General features: G+C 45.7%; 1 protein-coding gene across 2 annotated transcripts in view; it reads left to right on the top strand.

Moving 5' to 3' along the window:
* The first annotated feature begins 342 nt into the window (after positions 1-342).
* The window catches only part of usp32 (ubiquitin specific peptidase 32), a 269,634-nt gene continuing 246,033 nt past the window's right edge, over positions 343-23,943 (top strand). For both annotated transcript variants that reach the window (XM_072469512.1, XM_072469511.1), the window contains exon 1: positions 343-563. In XM_072469512.1, the coding sequence (XP_072325613.1) occupies positions 506-563 (58 nt within the window). In that variant the 5' untranslated portion in view covers positions 343-505. The remainder of the gene's footprint in view (positions 564-23,943) is intronic.

The raw sequence follows: 23,943 nt of genomic DNA, 5'->3' as shown, positions 1-23,943 counted from the left end.
GGAGCACGAAGGCCGAGGTGCGCGTGCGCCTCTTGGGGGGGTGGGGAGGTCAGGGGAACGAAGGCCGAGGTGCGCATGCGCCTCCAGGGGGAGGGGCACGAAGGCCGAGGTGCGCATGCGCCTCCAGGGGGCGGGGCACGATGGCCGAAGTGCGCATGCGCCTCTATGAGGGGGAGGGGCACGAAGGCCGAGGTGCGCATGCGCCTCCAGGGGGAGGGGCACGATGGCCGAAGTGCGCATGCGCCTCTATGAGGGGGAGGGGCACGAAGGCCAAGGTGCGCGTGCGCCTCCCCCCCCCCCCCCGGGGGCTCGGCGGCGCTACCGTTGTTGTCGGCACCACGTGACGCCGCGCGCTGGTCATGTGACTTCAGTATGGAGGTTGTGGACAAACCTGAGGCCGGCCTTCGACTGAGGGAGAAAAGTAGAGACTGAAGGAGGGAAATAAAGTGAAAGAGGCGGCGGCGAAGACCAACACCCACAACAATAACACTGAAATGAGGGGAATATGGGCGCTAAGGAGTCAAGGATAGGTTTTTTGTCCTATGATGAAGCGGTGAAACGAGGTGAGCTCTGAGGCGGTTTTGGTCTGTTTGTTTTCTTAACAAAATATATCTAATATTTTGAAGCCGGTGGTTAAACCGCGGGTTTGCCTCCTCTGAGCAGTGTAAGTCATTCGAGGTGGCATTCCGCCACGATTGCAGGGATGCTTGTGGGGCGCTCGTGAAGGCAGGGAAACTCCGTCCCTTCGGGGCGGGGGTGGACTTTTCGTACACGACACTGATTTGCTGTTATTTTTTGAAATCCAGGTTTAAAAATGCCTGAATCCACCACAAAGGAGGAATTGGGGGAACGTGCGCGCTCGCCTCCGTTTGTCCCCCGTGCGTTTTTTAAATAAAGTACTCTTGGTTTTAAGCGTACGTGTAGAAGACCTGGCGTTGAAGGGCGGGTCTGGTCTGTGTTATCAGGAGTTTCGACCCTGGCTTGTTTGAAACGGCAGGTCGCTGAAATGGGGAGAAATCTATTTTTCAATGACTGTGATCGATTGCCCGAATTTACTGAACCCCTAATGGGGTTTCGGGCGTTTCCATGACATCGAGCGGCTTCTCACCGCTTGCCTGCCAAGGGAGTAATTTCCAGTACAACGTTGCATCTGTACGAGTGTGGGGTTCATTTGTGAATTTTGAAACATAATAGCAGCAGATTTATTATCTAACAGTTTTTTAAAAAAAAAGCCCCTTTAATATTTTATGAAAAAAAACACGCTCCTAACCGACTAGTCTCTCGAGCCTAAGGGGCTGACTGAAGCAACCAGGATATTACCTTTTTAATGTCGTGTTTACGACGAAGTTTGAATACCTTATAGCGGTCACCACAGCCCAGAGTGACGCAGACTTGTGGACACCAGCTAGTTCTGCAGTAAACTGTCACTTCTCGATGAATTCTGTTCTAATGTGCTTAGCTGTACCCGCAACGTATTTGTTGCCCAGCCCGTTCAGAGAGAGGGAGGAAGGGAGGGAGGGGGGAGAGAGCGAGCGAGAGGGTGCTGCTCTAATCGAAGGTGGGGGTGTTAAGTGTTAATTTTCCCTCATCAAACTGAACGAATGTTCATGGTTAACATTTTAAAGAGCAAACGGTTAATCATCGATAGCAACTGGTCGTTTTCCGGCCTCTCTCAACACAGCGTGTGCCGAAGGAGCTTCCCATGTTTTGGAATAAAATATAGTTTCTTTAGGATGGGATGCTGGTTCAGCTCAGGAGTTAACAATTGAAATTTTTTTTAAAATCTTGTCTTGTCTGGTATTGCAAAACTGCATAATAAAACTCTGACCCTGATGGTTACAAATCGACAACTAGAAGCTTTGAACTCCTCTCGTTTTCGGTTGTGTTTTCAAAGGATACATTTGTATGAAAACTGCAACATACTTGAGATTTAGCTAATATTCTGAATGGGCTTGCTTCGAAACTTAAATGTTCAAATGTGTTGCAACTTTTTAATGCCTAGTTATCACTTCTCTATTGGTATATTTTCCCTTCGATCATTTCATGTGTTTTACTAGCGATTTGACTTTTAAATTGACTTCATTTGTTTGGCCAACAATGAAGCCATAATGCTAATGAAGCAATTTCTTGACTGTTTCTGAACTGATTCTGTTCCCTTCGAGGGAAATGGAGACATTATTCTCCAATTTTATTCTGCAGAAGTAAGTAAACATACAAAAATGCTGGTCTTGCCTGTGTTGTGTGAAAATGTTGTGTTTGAATGAGAAGATAAATTGTTGAAAAGCTCATGCTCGTTACCGGACTGAAACTTCTGGTGACCAATACGATTCCTTCTGATTGGTCAGTATTGTTGACCTCGCCATTCATATCTTCCATGTCATGTGTTGTCTCAGAACCCATGTTTTTCATTTTTGAACAATTTAATGCATAATAATTTGTCGAATTTGAAGCATCTGTTGAAACACTTGGTGTTTCCTGGGGTTCACCCTCCTTCCATAATTGCCCAACTCCCCCGTCGACTTATTGCTCCCAAAGGGGTTTCAGTTCTTGGTACATTTTGTTATTCTTTATGTATAGACATTTAGGCCCTATATTTGAACTGTCCCAAAGCTGCTACCATTGTATCGTCCATCTTTGGTGTCACTGCTGAACAGCCCATTTGCGCCATACAAGCAGTTGGAAATGAAAGCTTTCCATAGAATCCCTGCAGTGTAGGAGGCCATTTGGCCCATCGAGCCCGCACCGACCCTCTGAAAGAGTGCGCTACCGTGGCCCACTCCCCTGCCTTATTGCCGTAACGCCACCAACCTGAACATCCCTGGATACTAAGGGCCAATTTTATCATGGCCAATCCACTTAACCTGCACATCTTTGGATTGTGGGAGGAAACCCATGCAGAGAGTGGGAGAAAGGGCCAACTCCACAAAGACATTGACCCAAGGCTGGTATTGAACCCGGGCCCCTGCTGCTGTGAGGCAGCAGTGCTAACCACTGTGCCACCCAGAATTTTATTTTTAAGGCTTCGGACATTTTTTTCTCTTTCGATCTGTCTCTGGTTAAAACCGAGAGTCAGGTTTGATATACTAGCGTAGTCCAATAATTCAAAGGCAACTACTGAATTGAAGTGGAATTGCTGCAGTCGTATGTAGTGGAGTAAACTGCATGATTTTTTTTTTTCTTCCATGGAAAGAAATCATCAATTTTCTTAAATTCATCAATGTCCGACCAAACCTCAAAAGGCATTCAATAAGCGATAAATATTATTCGTGAATTTTAAGAGTGTGTCTAAACCTTCATCATTGTTCAGTTCCTGAGTGTCAAATTCAAAGAACACTTTGCAGTCTATCTTACATCTGGCAGGAAGCAAAAATACCTGAACTATTCCTGGGTTTTTTTCAGTAGAGACGGAACCAATATCCATGCCTTGACTTCATTTTTCCACAACAGAGTTGTGGGAAAGCATATCCTTCCACCGTGTAACTTTTTCAGTCATCTTTTCTCAGTTTCCAATTACAGTCATCTCTTTTTTGACTCCTATTCTAACCCTCTGTCTGGAAGTAAATCTTGGTCTCCAAACTTCATTTTCTGGCAACTATTCTCTGCTACCAGTGACAGAGAAGCCCCAAGTTGTGAAGAAGACACTGAGACTAGGATGCTTTTGGTAAAGACTGTTTATTGCAGAACTGACTCCACTCCCAGTGCTGGATAACCCATCTTTGTATACACATCTGAGGATAATCAACAAATGAATACTCAACATCTGTTGACCTTATTAGCTCAAACTTCTAGGAACCTTTTATTGGGCCCATCAACAGAAGCTATTGAATCCTAACCACCCACTGCTTCCTCAGCTGTCTAGATTTGTTTTAGATAGGTCAGGACAAGAGGTTGAGGCTGATGATGCATAACTCTTCTTCACTATAATCTAATTCATGCACAAGTCATGCTCGTCTTTTTATCTTCTGTCATTCATTGGCTATCCGTCACAACTCTTGGGGCAATGAGCATGATGTAGCAGCGGGTATGAATTCACTGGGAGCTGCAGCTGTGAACCTGCACACTGGCGGCTCAAGCTGACAAATCCCAAATTTCTTTACCCGTCAGTCTGGCCTCAATAAAAGTCGAGATGGATTTGCAGGTACAGCATTAGTTATTTTATTTGGCTTGCAAGCCTTTCTCAATTCACAGCAAGTACAAAGCACATCATGCTTTGTACACCTCTGGAATCAAGTTAGTCTGTAGGACAAAGGGATCTCTACTACTCACACAACTGGCATCAAGTTTCACATACACGATTCCCATAGGTCATCCTATACCCCTCCTGACCTATCCATACACTCTAATTGGCTCACTTCCAATCCCTTCCTCTGGCCCCTATTACCCAGCATCCTTTTCTCCTCCTTTGGTGGACACACCTCTTCCTTTGCTTTGCCATGCGGTCTGAAATCCTTTGTCTGTGAACTCACCAGGATTAGACTGGCCTATCATTACAGTAACTAATATCTCTAAAGTAACTATTTTATATCACATTCGTCAAGGCCGTGGGTGGATGTTCACTGGAAGGAAGTAGAACTTGGCAGCGCCCTGACTGACTGAACAGACTTTTCTGAGGACCACAATCTTCACCTCCCTAGTTTGAGAAAAAGTTCCCTAGACATTGTCTACTTCATCTCTCTGGCCAGGAGGCCATAACTGGAGGGATACCATAAGCACAGCCAGTCTCTAAAAATAAAGTAAAGGTGACATATGTCACCATTGGTGCATGGAACATGCAAATCCTCATGGACAATACCACAGCCCTTCGATCTGAGAAAATAACTCTTAAATAGAAAGTTGGCTTTGTATGACATCCCAGTCATCTCCCTCAGTGAGACCTGATTACCTCAGGATGTGCAGCTGCTTTAGACGTTCTTTTGGAGTGATCATATAAAAGACGAACACTGCCTTTCCAAGGGTGGTGTTGCTCGTCGTGCACGGGGAGTTTAAGCACTATTAGACAACAGGCAAGCAACTCTCATCAGAGTGTACACCCCTATTTGATCAACTCCAAAAGTTCAAAGATAAATTCTATGATGCCCTCTACTATTTGTCTGACTTTGGCACAGAAGCGATCAGGCTAATAATTCTTGGTGACTTCAACACAAGAGTTGGTGCAAATCACCAGGTGTGGAAAGGGGGCCAGAGTTGGAGTTGTAACAGCAATGGTCTTGTTATGATCCTGACCAGACCCCAGGTTTTTGGTGCGATTTGGTTAGGAACCAATCACTTTTGTTTAAAATTGTCAATTTGGCATTCTTTAATAGAATAATGGCGCAAGATTCCATGGACCTTGAAAAGACCAAAATAAATTTTGCATGGATGGACAGCTGCTCAATCTAAGAAGACCCTGGGCAAAGATCAAGGTCTCCAAGGACATAAATTGCACTTTCCTGTTTGCTGATGCTGTCCGTTCAGAGCTAGACATGCAATGCAGTATGAATTCCTTCTCGATATGTTGTTACCTTTGGATAAGTTGACTTCAGCAGCACGCTTTTTTGAACTGTCTGTATTAACAACAAGACATGCACAAGAATTGCCAAAACAAGTGTAACCTTTGTCAGACTCTTAACATCCTTCTGAGAATGAAGCGGAGTAAGTCTTTGAACAAAGTACTCTTCGGGAGGGTTTAAACTAATTTGGCTGGGGAATGGGAACCGGATTTGTAGTCCAGCAACTAAGGTAGCCGATATTCAGGACGCCAAAGCGTGTAGTGAGGCAGTGGGGAAGGAAACACTGACAAAGGAGAGTCCTTGCAGGTATGGAGATGGGCTGAAGTGTGTATACTTCAACGCAAGAAGCATCAGGAATAAGGTGGGTTAACTTAAGGCATGGATCGTTACTTGGGACTACGATGTGGTGGCCATCCCAGAAACTTGGATAGAAGAGGGCAGAAATGGTTGTTGGAGGTCCCTGGTTATAGATGTTTCAATAAGATTAGGGAGGGTGGTAAAAGAGGTGGGGGGGGGTGGCATTGTTAATTAGAGATAGTATAACAGCTGCAGAAAGGCAGTTCGAGGAGTATCTGCCTACTGAGGTAGTGTGGGTTGAAGTCAGAAATAGGAAAGGAGCAGTCACCTTGTTGGGAGTTTTCTATAGGCCCCCCAATAGTAGCAGAGATGTGGAGGAACAGATTGGGAAGCAGATTTTGGAAAGGTGCAGAAGTCACAGGGTAGTAGTCATGGGTGACTTCAACTTCCCAAACATTGAGTGGAAACTCTTTAGATCAAATAGTTTGGATGGGGTGGTGTTTGTGCAGTGTGTGCAGGAAGCTTTTCCAACACAGTATGTAGGTTGTCCGACCAGAGGGGAGGCCATATTGGATTTGGTACTTGGTAATGAATCAGGGTAAGTGATAGATTTGTTAGTGGGGGAGCATTTTGGAGATAGTGACTACAATTCTGTGACTTTCACTTTAGTAATGGAGAGGGATAGGTGCGTGCAACAGGGCAAGGTTTACAATTGGGGGAAGGGTAAATACGATGTTGTCAGACAAGAATTGAAGTGCATAAGTTGGGAACATAGGCTGTCAGGGAAGGACACAAGTGAAATGTGGGACTTGTTCAAAGAACAGGTACTACGTGTCCTTGATATGCATGTCCCTGTCAGGCAGGGAAGAGATGGTCGAGTGCGGGAACCATAGTTGACAAGAGAGGTTGAATGTCTTGTTAAGAAGAAGAAGGAGACTTACGTAAGGCTGAGGAAACCAGGTTCAGACTGCGCTCTGGAGGGATACAAGATAGCTAGGAGGGAACTGAAGAAAGGGATTAGGAGAGCTAAGAGAGGGCATAAAAAATCTTTGGCGGGTAGGATCAAGGAAAACCCCAAGGCCTTTTACACATGTGTGAGAAATATGAGAATGACTAGAGCGAGGGTAGGTCAGATCAAGGACAGTAGCAGGAGATTGTGTATTGAGTCTGAAGAGATAGGAGAGGTCTTGAACGAGTACTTTTCTTCTGTATTTACAAATGAGAGGGGCCATATTGTTGGAGAGGACAGTGTGAAACAGACTGGTAAGCTCGAGGAAATACTTGTTAGGAAGGAAGATGTTGGGCATTTTGAAAAACTTGAGGATAGACAAATCCCCCGGGTCTGACGGGATATATCCAAGGATTCTATGGGAAGCAAGAGATGAAATTGCAGAGCCGCTGGCAATGATCTTTTGTCCTCACTGTCAACAGGGGTGGTACCAGGGGATTGGAGAGTGGCGAATGTCATGCCCCTGTTCAAAAAAGGGAATAGGGATAACCCTGGGAATTACAGGCCAGTTAGTCTTACTTCGGTGGTAGGCAAAGTAATGGAAAGGGTACTGAGGGATAGCATTTCTAAGCATCTGGAAAGACACTGCTTGATTAGGGATAGTCAGCACGGATTTGTGAGGGATAGGTCTTGACTTACAAGTCTGATTGAATTCTTTGAGGAGGTGACCAAGCATGTGGATGAAAGTAAAGCAGTGGATGTAGTGTAAATGGATTTTAGTAAGGCATTTGATAAGGTTCCCCATGATAGGCTTATGCAGAAAGTAAGGAGGCATGGGATAGTGGGAAATTTGGCCAGTTGGATAACGAACTGGCTAACCGATGGAAGTCAGAGAGTGGTGGTGGATGGCAAATATTCAGCCTGGATCCCAGTTACCAGTGGCGTACCGCGGGGATCAGTTCTGGGTCCTCTGCTGTTTGTGATTTTCATTAATGACTTGGATGAGGGAATTGAAGGGTGGGTCAGTAAATTTGCAGACGATACAAAGATTGGTGGAGTTATGGACAGTGAGGAGGGCTGTTGTCGGCTGCAAAGAGACATAGATAGGTGCAGAGCTGGGCTGAGAAGTGGCAGATGGAGTTTAACCATGAAAAGTGTGAGGTTGTCCATTTTGGAAGGACAAATATGAATGCGGAATACAGGGTTAACGGTAGGGTTCTTGGCAATGCGGATGAACAGATAGATCTTGGGGTCTATGTTCATACATCTTTGAAAGTTGCCACTCAAGTGGACAGAGCTGTGAAGAAGGCCTATGGTGTGCTAGCGTTCATTAACAGAAGGATTGAATTTAAGAGCCGTGAGGTGATGATGCAGCTGTACAAACCTTTGGTAAGGCCACATTTGGAGTACTGTGTACAGTTCTGGTTGCCTCATTTTAGGAAGGATGTGGAAGCTTTGGAAAAGGTGCAAAGGAGATTTACCAGGATGTTGCCTGGAATGGAGAGTAGGTCTTACGAGGAAAGGTTGAGGGTGCTAGGCCTTTTCTCATTAGAACGGAGAAGGATGAGGGGCGACTTGATAGAGGTTTAAAAGATGATCAGGGGAATAGATAGACAGTCAGAGACTCTTTCTCTGGGTGGAACAAGCCATTACAAGGGGGCATAAATTTAAGGTGAATGGTGGAAGATATTGGGGGGGGAATGTCAGAGGTAGGTTCTTTACCCAGAGAGTAGTGGGGGCATGGAATGCACTGCCTGTGGAAGTAGTTGAGTCAGAAATATTAGGGACCTTTAAGCAGCTATTGGATAGGTACATGGATTACGGTAGAATGATATAGTGTCGATTAATTTGTTCTTGAGGGCAGCACGGTAGCATTGTGGATAGCACAATTGCTTTACAGCGCCAGGGTCCCAGGTTCGATTCCAGCTTGGGTCACTGTGCAGAGTCTGCACATCCTCCCCGTGTGTGCGTGGGTTTCCTCCGGGTGCTCCGGTTTCCTCCCACAGTCCAAAGATGTGCAGGTTAGGTGGATTGGCCATGATAAATTGCCCTTAGTGTCCAAAATAGCCCTTAGTGTTGGGTGGGTTTACTGGGTTATGGGGATAGGGTGGAGGTGTTGACCTTGGGTAGGGTGCTCTTTCCAAGAGCCGGTGCAGACTCGATGGGCCGAATGGCCTCCTGCACTGTAAATTCTATGATAATCTATGATTGATCTAGGACAAAGGTTCGGCACAACATCGTGGGCCGAAGGGCCTGTTCTGTGCTGTATTTTTCTATGTTCTAATAGTCCTGCCCACGATGCATATAACACTTGGACTGTGTACGAGCGTCATGCCAAGAAGCTCAAGCGCTTGAGCTGTGAAACTTTGATGGCAGGATAAAATACCGGACATTTGAGGTGTTCACCCCAGCTGGGATGCCTTGCATCCACACCATTATAAGACTGATAACTGAGTTGGGCTGATCATGTAATCAGAATTCCTGACACTCGCTTACCAAAGGAAATACTCTTCTGTGGAAGAATTTGGGAAAAAAATGTTGCCATAGCTTGATTTGGTTTTTTTTGTAACGCGTTTTCCAATTCCACTGCAGTGAAGGGTTCAGGGAATGATTTGAAATTGTAATGCCTTCAAAAGGATCTCCACTCAGTCTTTATCTGCTTTTCCCCTTCTTTCTCCAGGGTGTCGTTACCAAATGAAGGATACAGGTTGCTACTTTGATAGCATTTACAAATGGTCAGCTTGGTGTTAGCGGTTGCTTGACTACTTGTATCTGTGATACTCCAAGGTGGCATACAAGCCTCCAGTTCAAATTCCTCATGGAGTTATGGAGTCTCACCTCCATCTTGCAGAGTGCAAAATTCCTGGCTGTTTGGGGTCATGGCTAAGATAGAGGCCATTCTGTGGGGTCCAATTTAAAAACTGTGTCATCAGTGTCAACCTCATTGTAGCCCCAGCCTGTGTGATGGTTGTTGAAGTCTCAGTTATAGATAGCCACGTGTGATAGGGTAGGGAGAACATGTTTGTCCCAGCTGGTGCTGGGGGGCTATTTGCGAACTTGTAAGCCACAATCGTGATATCAATGTGCTCAGTGAAAGAGCTAGGCTACCTTGGTCATGGTCGATTGAACATGTGTGGCCTGACCATGCTTTGGATGCGCAGCATTGCATATCAAATCAAAGCTGTTGATCTTGTATCTCTTAGCTTCATCAGATCGGGTGTGTGTTTCTTGGATACAGATCACACTAGTTGCATGTTGCTGGGCGAGACTGCCGATTAGTTGTCGTTTGGCGACAGTTAGCCTCTGTGTTGAATTGCAGGGCGTGGAGTGCAGGCTAGACGGTGAGGGATCTACAAGAATTCCTATTGCTGCTGGTTTTGGATGCAGTAAAACCGAGATTCTTGAAGCCTAAACATGCTGAATTTGGTTTGCTTGTAAAATTGTTGGCGTCCCTGGGTTTTACTGGGGATTGATAGGTGGCATGACATGAACACTGGACACTTGAATGCCAAGAGACTGAATCACAACATCCTGTTTATCTTGTGTTACCTTTGATTGACATACAAAAAACATCTGAGCAAGACAGCAGCAAAGATCAAAATGTGAAGCAACCTCCTCAAGAAATTTGCTGGAACATCATTGGGTGGCACATGCTCAAACCTTAAGGACCTCCGCTCTTGTCATTGTCTACTGGACTGCAGAGCGCTATGCAGCAGTATGGTACAACTCATCCCAAACAGTCTTGTAGATGTCCAATTCAGCACTACAATGCTAATCATCTCGGGTACCCTCCGAACAACTCACCCGCTGGCTCCCAGTCCTGAACAGGAGGATTGCAACAAGAAATCGACTGGAGAAGGTTTACACCAGCTGCTACACAAGGACCTTACAAACGCCCTGCTGCATGCCTTCCATCATACCAGCCTTATGGCTAAGACTTCCATGCCTAGGAATAACTGCGGAGGCCCTATGGCAGGAGGAATGGAACCAATATGCCACCATTTAAAACCCGCTTCCTCATCACAAATCCCACAGCTCCACATCTGGCTTCAACATGCCGCACCAACATTGGGCCCTCCTCAACCATTTCCGCACTGACCAAGGCCTTTGTGCAGCAAATTGGAACAAGTGGGGCCTTGCCGGGAACCCGGACTGCAACTGTGGCAGTCAATGACTCACATTATTGAAGACTGCCTTCTGACAAATTTCAGTGAAGGGCTCTGGGGAGAGCACCATTTAGCCCTGCAGAAGCTATTATCTGGCTTGGTGATTACTGCATTCCCTTAAACTGCACAACTTTTTTTTTCAAACTGCAAAGTTCCATTACTGTCCTCAGGCAAACTAACTTTAGTTTTTGTCCATTCAGATCAAATATAATTAATCATTTGTGTTTCCAATAGATGGCAAAGGCATGAAAATTTTAACGTTGAAGTGATTTTTAAAAATACATTTTCGCTCTATGTGGGACTTAGATTTGTGGCTGGCAGAAGTTAACCTGGTGACAGACAACTGGCTATTATGTCACGGATTTGAAGGAAATTGTCAATTTTATATTTGACTATGTTTTAAACATTTACATTTGATTTCCAAGTTGTAGCAGGCATTTCACAGTTTAACAATCATTTTGTGGCATTTGCATTGTCACCAGAGTGTTATCAAATTTGGAATGAGGTATTGAATCTTAATTAGCAATTGCTGAGGCAAAAAGTGTAAATCATATATTTCTGTAGCTATTGTTTTTTAAAATAAATTTAGAGTACTCAGTTGTTTTTTGTCCGATTAAGGGGCAATTTAATGTGGCCAATTCACCTACCCTGCACACCTTTTTGGGTTGTGGGGGTGAGACTCACACAGACACGGGGAGAATGTGCAAACTCCACATGGACCCGGGGCTGGGCTCAAACCCAGGTCCTTGGCGCCATGAGGCAGCAATGCTAATCGCTGTGCCACCATGCTGCCCCCCGTAGCTATTGTTCTAATTGGACATTTGCATTGGGATATTTTGGCTACAGTAGAAAGTCTAACCAATCAACGTATTGCAATACAATTTCTATTGCTTTTTAACAATCGTTTACACTCAGTAATGTATTGCAAATCTATTTTCATTTTGCCTGGCAGGAAGATGCTTCAAAGTAGTTGCTCTGAAGGATTTGTCAATGCAGTACTATGCAATTATGTTGGTGATTTGTATTGTTAAGCAATGACAAATATTTGTATTCATTTTGTGTAAAGGTGAAATCTTGTGCTGTATCCAAAGTATTTTGAATTTATTTTCCACTTTTGTGTGGTTGTGTTGACAAAATTGAAGGACATTTGGATAAATATATATTCCTTCCTCTCAGATGTGACAAGCAAAGGGAAACAAAAACTGAAGACTTTGAATTGAGTCCAAGTAAAATAGCAACATTCCTATGACTGCCAATCCCTCTTTTCTGGTTACACTGTATCACGATTTGCGGTCAGTCACTTTAGTCTTGACTTCGAAAGATCTACTGGACTTCCTTTTTTCTACATAACACAATTTTTGAGATTTGGAATCATGAAGAATTTTGATAGAGTAGATGAGACTAAACTATTTTCACCAGCTGAAGTCTATGCAACAAATTTAAAGCATTTGTTAAAAGTCAGGTGAGAATGAGTTTCAGTAGTAACATTCAAAAGAAAATTGGATAAATACATGGAAAGAAAATTGCAGGGCTAAGGAAGGGGTAAAACATTGGGGGTAATTAATTCGAAAGGGGGCCAAAATACCTTATGAAATTAAAATTTACCTGTCTTTGGGGTAGTTTCCAGACGAAGGTCAAGGAACACTACCCGGCATACCCAGGGAGCTCCAGGGCATGCATGGTGCATGAGAGGCTGCACGTGCTCAGTCCAGTGTTATGAGTACTTCAGGGACCATTGTAAACATCACTAGGGCATCTGTGTGGCAATTGTGGGACTTTTTATGGCAACATAAAAAGAGAATCCCATGATGGGCAGAACTACTGGGTGTGTAGTCTTTTATCTGGTACACATTGAATTATCTTTCCAGCTGATTGGTTGATGAATAGTTGAATAATTCACAGGACAGAATTCTGAGGTGTTTTACAAATAGAAAATAATGTTGAGAAAGCAAAATGGGGAATGCAGTAGGCATGAAGGATGAGATAAAAGATACAAACCAGTAAAAAGTGAAGTATTTTAACAAGTCTGCAACAATAATTGAGAGAATGAAACCACACATGTACAATTAAAATGTTTCAGACCAGAGGAGTTGTTAGCAATGATTATTATTATGCCATTAAAAACTCTTAGAGCCTTGAGTTTTTCAGCCACCTTTGGTATGGGACTTTCAATATAAGGGTCTGTCACATATAGGGTAAACATGAGACTGAGTACAGTACAGTCATGTAGGGGAACACATGACCCACATTTGGGGGTGAGTTGAGTGTTGGACAGAGCCATGTGCACAAGCAAGAATGGAGACAGCGTCCAGCTTTATCCCTTTACTGTATATATTTACATTGTTCTTGTGGTCAATAAATGCATTTAACCTAACTAAGACTATGATGACTTCATTAAGACCCATTGAACAATATCCAACACCGTACAACATGGCAGTGAATAAAATCTCCCCCAAAATACAGAGAAAAACTTAAAATCCTGCAAAACTAAAACATTTGATGAAGCATTCTGACCTGAAGGAAAACTAGGGAAGCAGACATGCAGAGGAAAATCGGCAGGGAGAAGCCCCAAAGAAAGCTTTGCAAGCTGAAGTGAGGAATGTTAAATCCTCACTGCAGCAGAGGACACCATAGGACTGTCCAAGCAGAAGTCCAGCTTTAATCCCCAAGGTGCAGAGATGGCAGACAGAATGAAAGAGAAAGCTTTTAAATTCTAGGATAAAGCAAGTTCTGAGAGTGACCAGAGGTTACAGTTTAGGATCTCTGTTGGAAGGACAAAAGGAAAATGAAATAAGGCTGGAAAATGTTGGTATCAGAACTGAACTGGAGGATTTGATATGTAAGACTCCAGTTGAGAATATACCTTTGAAACTGCATGAGACACAAAGTCTCAATGAATCAAAGGCACAATTAATTAAACTGTTCAAGACCTTAACAAACAACAATTTGAGATGGCAGAGGAACAAGAAAGAGACTGTATAGCTGAAGAAAATGTTTGGACATTTAAAGAAAATTTGGACAAACATTACATTTCCAAGGAGACATATGGGCAGCATGGTAGCACAGTTGTTAGCACTGCTGCTTCACTGCCAAGGACCCGAGTTCAATTCCAGACTTGGGTCACTTTGTGCGGAGTCTGCACGTTCTCCCCGTGTTTGCGTGGGTTTACTCCGGGTGCTCCAGTTTCCTCCCACTAGTCCCGAAAGACGTGCTTGTTAAGTGAATTGGACATTCTGAATTCTCCCTCAATATCCCAAACAGGTGCCACAGTGTGGCGACTTGGGGATTTTCACAGTAACCACGTTGCAGTGTTAATGTAAGCTACTTGTGACACTAATAAAGATTATTATTATATGAAGAGATTAAAGTTGAGAACCTAGAATAGCAGGAGAAAGTGGAAGTTCTCACAGAAGAGTACGAGGAGTCTCAAAAGCAATTCACAAAAGCACAATTACAGAATTAGGGCATGAACAATAGCACAGAGGAAGTATACTCTGTTAAGGAAACAATTGATCAGTGTAAGATTCAACTTGCTGTACGAAAGATGTGTTTGATGAAGAAAACCAACTGGAGTTTGCACATTCTTCATGTGTTTGCATGGGTTTTGCCCCCACAACCCAAAGATGTGCAGGGTAGGTGGATTGGCCATGCTAAATTGCCCCTTAATTGGAAAAAATTATTTGGGCACTCTAAATTAAAAAAAATAAAGAAAACCAAGAACTGATGAGAACACAGGAATGTTGCTCATGGAAAGCAGAACACTTGAAAGAGGACTTAATATGCTAAACTGATGAACTTGCAGTATAATTTAAGCTAAAAAAATGGATTTTCAATTAAAAAAGAACGAGTTTCGACTTCCGGGTGCGGCGATGACCAGCTAAGTCGCACGTTTCGGCAGCTCCCGGTGGAACGGACTTTTGGGCTCTTAATAAGAGCCCCAACGGCAATTTTAATGGTTAGAAGCACTGCGGTAAACCAGAAGGGAATCCCCCCCTGGATACAGATGGAAAAAGGAGGGGAAAGTGGGCAGATTGCAGTGGATCTTTTGGAGCAGCGGCAAGGAAGGCAAGCAAGAACCAAGATGACGTCGGAAGGTGGCAGTTTAACATGGGGCCCTGAACAACAAGAGTTTTTGAAATGTTGCGTGGAAGAACTTAAAAAGGAAATGAAGAAGGAGCTGTTGGCCCCGATATTACAGGCGATCGAAGGGCTAAAGGATGAGCAAAAGACCCAGGAGCGGGAGCTTCGGGTCGTGAAGGCAAAGGCTGCCGAGAACGAGGACGAGAGACAGGGCCTGGTGGTGAAGACGGAAATGCATGAGGCACACCATAAACGATGTGTGGAAAGACTGGAGGTGCTGGAGAATAACGCGAGGAGGAATAATTTAAGGATTCTTGGTCTTCCTGAAGGTGCAGAAAGAGCGGACGTCGGGGCATATGTGAGCACGATGCTGCACTCGTTAATGGGAGCGGAGGCCCCGGCGGGTCCGCTGGAGGTGGAGGGAGCATACCGAGTGATGGCGCGAGGACCGAGAGCAGGAGAAATTCCTAGAGCCATAGTGGTGAGATTCCTCCGTTTTAAGGACAGAGAGATGGCCCTTAGATGGGCAAAGAAAACTCGGAGCAGTAGGTGGGAGAACGCGGTGATCGGCGTATATCAAGACTGAAGTGCGGAGGTGGCGAGAAGGAGGGCGAGCTTTAATCGGGCCAGGGCGGTGCTTCACAAAAAGAAGATAAAATTTGGAATGCTGCAACCGGCAAGACTGTGGGTCACATATCAAGGGAGGCACCACTACTTTGAGACGGCTGATGAGGTGTGGACTTTTATTGTGGAAGAAAATTTGGAATAAGCGGGTTATTTTAAAAAAAAAAAAAAAGAACGTTTGAAACAAAGTGGTGGGGCGAGTATGGGGGGCGAAGAGGGGGGGAAAAGGGGGGGAAAGATGAGTTTTATGTTATTAATCCTGCGATGCGGTAACTTTTCTCTCTTCCACAGGTGGTGGTGGAGGTAGGAAGGGAGGTGGAGGAGATGGGGCGTTGGCCATGGGGGGTGGGGCCAAAAGGGAAGCGCGGGCTTTGTTCCCGCGCTATGATAATCATGGCGGGAATAGGGAAGCAGGAAGGAGGGGGTGTCGCACGGTGCGAGCCGAGGTCACTGGGGGAAGCCGAGGTCGGCCAGAGTTTGCTGACTTCTGGGAGCAACATGGGGGGTGTAACTGCGCTAGTGGGGGATCTAGCGGGGGGGTGGGAAGGGGAAGTTACTGGGTTGCTGCTGCTGGGGAGAGGGAGGAGCCGGAATGGGGTGGGGTGGGCACCGCCTGGGGGGGGACACAGCTGCGTGGGAACCGGGTGAGGAGCTGGAAAAAGGGGATGGCTAATCGACATTGGGGGGGGTAAAAAGCCCCCCAACCCAGCTGATCACGTGGAATGTGAGAGGGCTGAACGGGCCGATAAAGAGGGCACGAGTACTCGCACACCTTAAGAAACTTAAGGCAGGCGTGGTTATGTTACAGGAGACGCACTTGAAACTCATAGACCAGGTTAGACTACGCAAAGGATGGGTGGGGCAGGTGTTTCATTCGGGGCTAGATGCGAAAAACGGGGGGGTGGCTATACTAGTGGGGAAGCGGGTAATGTTTGAGGCAAAGACCAGAGTGGCGGATAGCGGGGGCAGATACGTGATGGTGAGTGGCAAATTACAGGTGGAGGCGGTGGTCTTGGTAAACGTATATGCCCCGAACTGGGATGATGCCAATTTTATGAGGCGCATGCTAGGACAAATCCCGGACCTAGAGGTGGGAAAGTTGGTAATGGGGGGAGATTTTAATACGGTGCTGGAACCAGGGCTGGACAGGTAGAGGTCCAGGACTGGAAGGAGGCCGGCTGCAGCCAAGGTGCTTAAAGATTTTATGGAGCAGATGGGAGGAGTAGACCCGTGGAGATTTAGCAGACCTAGGAGTAAGGAGTTTTCGTTTTTCTCCTATGTCCACAAAGTTTATTCGCGAATAGACTTTTTGTTTTGGGAAGGGCGTTGATCCCGAAGGTGAGGGGGACGGAGTATACGGCTATAGCCATTTCGGATCACGCTCCACATTGGGTAGACTTGGTGATAGGGGAGGAAACAGAAGGGCGTCCACCCTGGAGAATGGACATGGGACTAATGGCAGATGAGGGGGTGTGTCTAACGGTGAGGGGGTGCATTGTAAAATACTTGGAACTCAATGATAACTGGGAGGTCCAGGTGGGAGTGGTCTGGGAGGCGCTGAAGGCAGTGGATAGAGGGGAGCTGATATCAATAAGGGCACATAAAGGAAAGCAGGAGAGTAGGGAATGGGAGCGGTTGCTGCAAGAACTTCTGAGGGTGGACAGGCAATATGCGGAGGCACCGGAGGAGGGACTGTACAGGGAAAGGCAAAGGTTACACGTAGAATTTGATTTGCTGACAACGGGTACTCCAGAGGCACAGTGGAGGAAGGCACAGGGTGTACAGTATGAGTATGGGGAGAAGGCGAGCAGGTTGCTGGCCCATCAATTGAGGAAAAGGGGAGCAGCGAGGGAAATAGGGGGAGTGAGGGATGAGGAAGGAGAGATAGAGCAGGGAGCGGAGAGAGTGAATGGAGTGTTCAAGGCATTCTATAAAAGTTTATACGAAGCTCAGCCCCCGAATGGGAAGGAGAGAATGATGTGCTTCCTGGACCGGCTGGAATTTCCTAAGGTGGAGGAGCAGGAGAGGGTGGGACTGGGAGCACAGATCGAAATAGAGGAAGTAGTGAAAGGAATTAGGAGTATGCAGGCGGGGAAGGCTCCGGGACCGGATGGATTTCCAGTTGAATTTTATAGGAAATATGTGGACTTGCTTGCCCCGCTACTGATGAGAACCTTTAATGAGGCGAAGGAAAGGGGACAGCTGCCCCCGACTATGTCAGAGGCAACGATATCGCTTCTCCTAAAGAAGGAAAAAGACCATCTGCAATGCGGGTCCTATAGACCTATTTCCCTCCTAAATGTAGACGCTAAGATTCTGGCCAAGGTAATGGCAATGAGGATAGAGGATTGTGTCCCGGGGGTAGTCCATGAGGACCAAACTGGGTTTGTGAAGGGGAGACAGCTGAATACGAATATACGGAGGCTGCTAGGGGTAATGATGATGCCCCCACCAGAGGGGGAAGCGGAGATAGTGGTGGCGATGGATGCCGAGAAAGCATTTGATAGAGTGGAGTGGGATTATTTGTGGGAGGTGTTGAGGAGATTTGGCTTTGGGGATGAGTATATTAGATGGGTACAGCTGCTGTATAGGGCCCCGATGGCGAGCGTGGACACGAATGGACGGGGGTCTGCGTATTTTCGGCTCCATAGAGGGACGAGTCAGGGATGTCCTCTGTCCCCATTATTGTTTGCACTGGTGATTGAGCCCCTAGCAATAGCATTGAGGGGTTCCAGGAAGTGGAGGGGAGTACTCGGGAGGAGAGGAACACCGGGTATCTCTCTACGCGGACGATTTATTGGTGTATGTGGCGGACCCGGCGGAGGGGATGCCAGAGATAATGCGGATACTTGGGGAGTTTGGAGAATTTTCAGGATATAAGCTGAACATGGGGAAAAGTGAGCTGTTTGTGGTGCATCCAGGGGAGCAGAGCAGAGAAATAGAGGACTTGCCGCTGAGGAAGGTAACAAGGGACTTTCGCTACTTGGGGATCCAGATAGCCAAGAATTGGGGTACATTGCATAGGTTAAACTTAATGCGGTTGGTGGAACAGATGGAGGAGGACTTCAAGAGATAGGACATGGTATCCCTGTCACTGGCAGGGAGGGTACAAGCGGTTAAAATGGTGGTCCTCCCGAGATTCCTCTTTGTGTTTCAGTGCCTCCCGGTGGTGATCACGAAGGCTTTTTTCAAAAGGATTGAGAAGAGTATCAGGAGTTGTGTGGGCTGGGAAGACCCCGAGAGTGAGGAAGGGATTTTTGCAGCGTAGTAGGGATGGGGGGGGGGGGGGGGGCTGGTGCTACCGAGCCTGAGTGAGTACTACTGGGCCGCCAACATCTCAATGGTATGTAAGTGGATGGGAGAAGAGGAGGGAGCGGCGTGGAAGAGATTGGAGAAGGCGTCCTGTAGGGGGACTTGCCTACAAGCTGTGGTGACGTTGCCGTTCTCACCGAAGAAATACACCACAAGCCCGGTGGTGGTGGCTACTCTGAAAATTTGGGGGCAATGGAGACGGCATAGGGGAAAGACTGGAGCCTCGGTGTGGTCCCCGACAAGAAATAACCATAGGTTTGCCCCGGGGAGAATGGATGGGGGATTTGGAACATGGCAAAGAGCAGGAGTAACACAATTGAGAGATCTGTTTGTAGATGGAACGTTTGCAAGTCTGGGAGCGCTGACCGAAAAATATGGGTTGCCCCAAGGGAATGCATTCCGGTATATGCAACTGAGGGCTTTTACGAGGCAACAGGTGAGGGAATTCCCGCAGCTCCCGACGCAGGAGGTGCAGGACAGAGTGATCTCAAAGACATGGGTGGGGGACGGTAAGGTGTCAGACATATATAGGGAGATGAGAGACGAGGGGGAGATTATGGTAGATGAGCTGAAAGGGAAATGGGAAGAAGAGCTGGGGGAGGAGATTGAGGAGGGGCTGAGGGCGGATGCCCTAAGTAGGGTAAACTCATCGTCCTCGTGTGCCAGGCTAAGCCTGATACAATTTAAGGTGTTACACAGGGCGCATATGACTGGAACACGGCTTACCAATTTTTTGGAGTAGAGGATAGGTGTGCGAGATGCTCGAAAAGCCCAGCGAATCACACCCACCTGTTCTGGTCATGTCCGGCACTACAGGGGTTTTGGGCGGGGGTGACAAAGGTGCTTTTGAAGGTAGTGGGGGTCCAGGTCGAACCAAGCTGGGGGTTGGCTATATTTGGGGTTGCAGAAGAGCCGGGAGTGCAGGAGGGGAGAGAGGCCGATGTTTTGGCCTTTGCGTCCCTAGTAGCCCGGCGCAGGATACTGTTGATGTGGAAGGAAGCCAAGCCCCCGGGTGTGGAGACCTGGATAAATGACATGGCAGGGTTTATAAAGCTGGAACGGATTAAGTTCGTCCGAAGGGGATCGACTCAAGGGTTCACCAGGCGGTGGCAACCGTTCGTCGAATACCTCACAGAAAGATAGATGGAATGGAAAAGAAGAAGACAGCAGCAGCAGCCCGGGGGGGGGGGGGACCAGAGGGATTCACAGGGATGTTAATATATAAGTATAACATGTATAGGTTGTTGTTATAGATAATTGTATATTGGACTGTTAAAACATATTTTTGGAGAATATTTATCTGGGACAAGGCAGTTGCCATTTAGCTTTGTTTTTGTTTATATATTATTTATTTCTTGTTTATAAAACTGGCCATTGTTATTTATATTGTTATACTACTGTGTAAAGGATACACAATGTACTGTTATGGTTGGCCAAAAATTTTCAATAAAATATATTTTTAAAAAAAGAACGAGTTTCGAGCATCAGAAGTCTCCAGAAAGCATTGTGCAAAATCCTGGAAAGCTGAAGGAATTGCTGATCAACAGCCCCCTCCTCCCCGCTTCCCTCCCCCACAGCACGGTAGCACAGTTGCTTCGCAGCTCCAGGGTCCCAAGTTCGATTCGCGGCTTGGGTCACTGTCTGTGCGGAGTCTGCACGTTCTCCCCATGTATATGTGGGTTTCCTCCGGGTACTCCGGTTTCTTCCCGCAGTCCAAAGATGTGTGGTTTAGGTGGATTGGCCATGCCAAATTGCCCTTGGGTTAGGTGGGGTTGCTGGGTTATGGGGATAGGGTGGAGGTGGGCTTAAGTTGGGTGCTCTTTCCAAGAGCCGGTGCAGACTCGATGGGCTGAATGGCCTCCTTCTGCACTGTAAATTCTATGAACAAAATAGTTGTTGAAAGCTGAATTAGCAATCAAAACTGATCATCTACTCTTAATTCGGTCCAATGTGAACAACATGAAGGATGAGATGTTCAGTATCGAAGAGCAAATCCAGACTTTAAAATCAGAGAAGGTAAATTCTTCAGAACAGATGGAAGATCTGATGAATGAATTGAAAGTCTAAGGAGCAATTGGAGAAAGGTTCTGAAAAGAACTGAATGCCCAGGCATAGTTGTTAAACTTACAACTCACTCATAAACAATTCAACTTAGCAGAGGTGTTGTTGAGCTGAGTGAAAAGATTCATAAGTTTGAAAACAACTGGAAAAGGAGAAAGTAATCAAAAATTGGGAAGATTATGAAGCACGTGGAAATTAAGGTTCCATTATTGAAAAGTGAACTTCCATGTGTGTTGCGATGAGCCACACAATGAAAGAGAAAAAATACTATGAAGGCAAGCACTGCGTTGGCTCACCCCAGGGGAACAAATGCAGGATAAATCAAACAACAACTGATCACCATAACTGGTGAATCAGCAAAGAGCAGTTCAATATCAAGGAATGGAGAGAGAGGATAAAACGATACCCAGGAGTTTTACCTGCAATGACCGAGCCTACCACCATTCTTAGAGGAGTGCAAATGAGGTATGGAAGGATTATAAGGCCCCCTGACTACCTGAACCTATTAACTCAGACTTGAAGAAGGAGATGGGCTAGTAATAACAATGGGGGCTGGGCAATAAATGCTGGCCCAGCCTACATCCTCTGAACAAAAAAGAAGTTGAGAAATGTAATTAAATGAATTTATTATAAACTGAGGATGGGAAATAATACTGCTTTGCTAATGATAGAATCATGATAATGCAGAAGGAGGCCATTCGACCCATCACGTCTGCACCCTACTTATGCCCTCGCCTGATCTCTGTGACCACACCTAATCTTTGGACCCTAAGGGGTAATTTAGCATGGCCAATCCACCTAACCTGCACATCTTTGGACTATGGGAGGAAACCAGAACACCCAGAGGAAACCCACGCGGAGAGCGTGAAAACTCCACAGACAGTGACCCAAGGTCTGAATCAAACTTGGTTTCTGACACAGAGGCAACAGTGAACTACTGTGCCATGTTTCTCAGATTCCAACAATAATATGAATTACTTTTTTAAATTTGACTTTTAAGGAAGGATGGAAAACCAAGAATAATGTTACTGACAGGCAAACTGTACTACTTTCTTTGCATCAACAATCCATAAGCAGGAGGTGTTTTGAATTGGTTTTAAAGTATGCTGTGGCATGTTTTCCCAAATCCTCTGTTTGTGTGATCTAATTTATTACTCGCAGGAAACTTGCATTATGATTAACTCAGAAGATTAGATTATTTCAAACTTCACATTACAAGCCAGAGGAGGAGTGTTCGCAACTTCCTCTCCACTGCAAATGCACAATATGGAGGGAATAGAAAAAAATGAATAGTAATAGTACAAGAAACACAGAAATGAATATTAGCTCACATGATTTCCAGAGTCTTTGACTCTAATGAGGAAACCGTTCACATAGGAACTAGAGTTCAGCTGACTGAAGTCCAGTGTTGGTGTTGAGGCCACAGGATGGAGTAGGTACACTGAGATTCGGTCGATTTTGCAGGCAATGATTAAAAAGTTTTCCACCAGACATGGGCTTCAAGAAGCAGAACTTTGGAGTTCTGCTTTCTGGTGGTTCACCAGTTGGATGTTAAACAGCAGACTGCCCATGAGACCTAAGATGTAATGTTATAACTGTCCAAAAGGCCAGAGGCTTGAATCATGGGACCCAATGGTTAATTGCAGCTAATTGATCAGTTTCTGTGCTTCTGGCCAGAATTCCATTGTTTCCTCAATGGTCCCCTTTGAATTGGACCTGAACAATCCCAATGTTCGCAGCTCTGCAGGCATAATATGTTTTGCTCTCTCTCTTTTGTGATAGTTCAGGTTGGGGAGCCAATTCATCTGCACTTCCTCTGCTTTTGTTGGTTACAAGGGGTCTGTACGTTGAGGTGTGAGATTCCACAGACTGAAAGAGAAATTATTTTCTTGTAGTTTCTGTTGGTTGTTTCCAGCTTCCTGTGGTCATGTGACTTGTAGAAGGATCTTTTTTGTTGAGCAGAAAGTCAATTTTTTCAACATGACAAAAGATTTGGATTTATTTTCATGGGGATCCAACAATACATTTGTGTTATGTTGTGGAGGTAATTAAAGTGGGAATTATTTACTGGGATTGGAAGTAGTGCAACACTCGTATTACTATCATAAATGTTCTTTAATGTGCTCCATTCTTTTTTTTCATAAACATTTTATTGAGGTATTTATGGTTTTATAACAGTAACAGAAGAAACAATGTACATACAATTATAAACATAGTGCAAAAGCCATCTTACTCTCTCACGGGTCCCACCTTTTCTAACCCCCTACTCTAAACCCCTGCCCCTTCTGCTGACCGTTAATTTTCCCTAAAGAAATCGACGAATGGCTGCCACCTCCGGGCGAACCCTAACATTGACCCTCTCAAGGCGAACTTGATTTTCTCCAGACAGAGAAAGCTAGCCATGTCAGTTAGCCAGGTCTCCGACTTCGGGGGTTTTGAGTCCCTCCAAGCTAATAATATCCATCTCCTGGCTACCAAGGAGGCAAAAGCCGGAACATCTGCCTCTTTCTTCTCCTGGAATTCCGGATCTTCCGACACTCCAAAAATCACCACCTCTGCACTCAGCGCCACCCTTGTTTTCAACACCTTGGACATGACATCCGCAAACCCCTGCAAGAATCCCCTGAGCTTCGAGCATGCCCAGAACATATGAACATGGTTCGCTGGTCCTCCCGCACACCTTGCGCATCTGTCTTCTATCCCAAAGAACCTGCTCATCCGGGCCACTGTCATGTGAGCCTGGTGAACAACCTTAAACTGTATCAGGCTGAGCCTGGCACATGTTGTGGACGTGTTGACTCTACTCAACACATCTGCCCAGAGACCATCCTCTATCTCTCCTTCTAACTCTTCTTCCCATCTGTGTTTCAGCTCCTCGGTCTGCATTTCCTCTGACCCCATAAGTTCCTTATAAATGTCCGAAATCCTCCCTTCTCCACCCACACTCTGGAAACTACCCTGTCCT

The sequence above is a fragment of the Scyliorhinus torazame genome, chromosome 12 (assembly GCF_047496885.1).
Source record: "Scyliorhinus torazame isolate Kashiwa2021f chromosome 12, sScyTor2.1, whole genome shotgun sequence".
Classification (NCBI taxonomy): Eukaryota; Metazoa; Chordata; class Chondrichthyes; order Carcharhiniformes; family Scyliorhinidae; genus Scyliorhinus; species Scyliorhinus torazame.
This window is presented reverse-complemented; position numbering and strand designations above follow the sequence as displayed.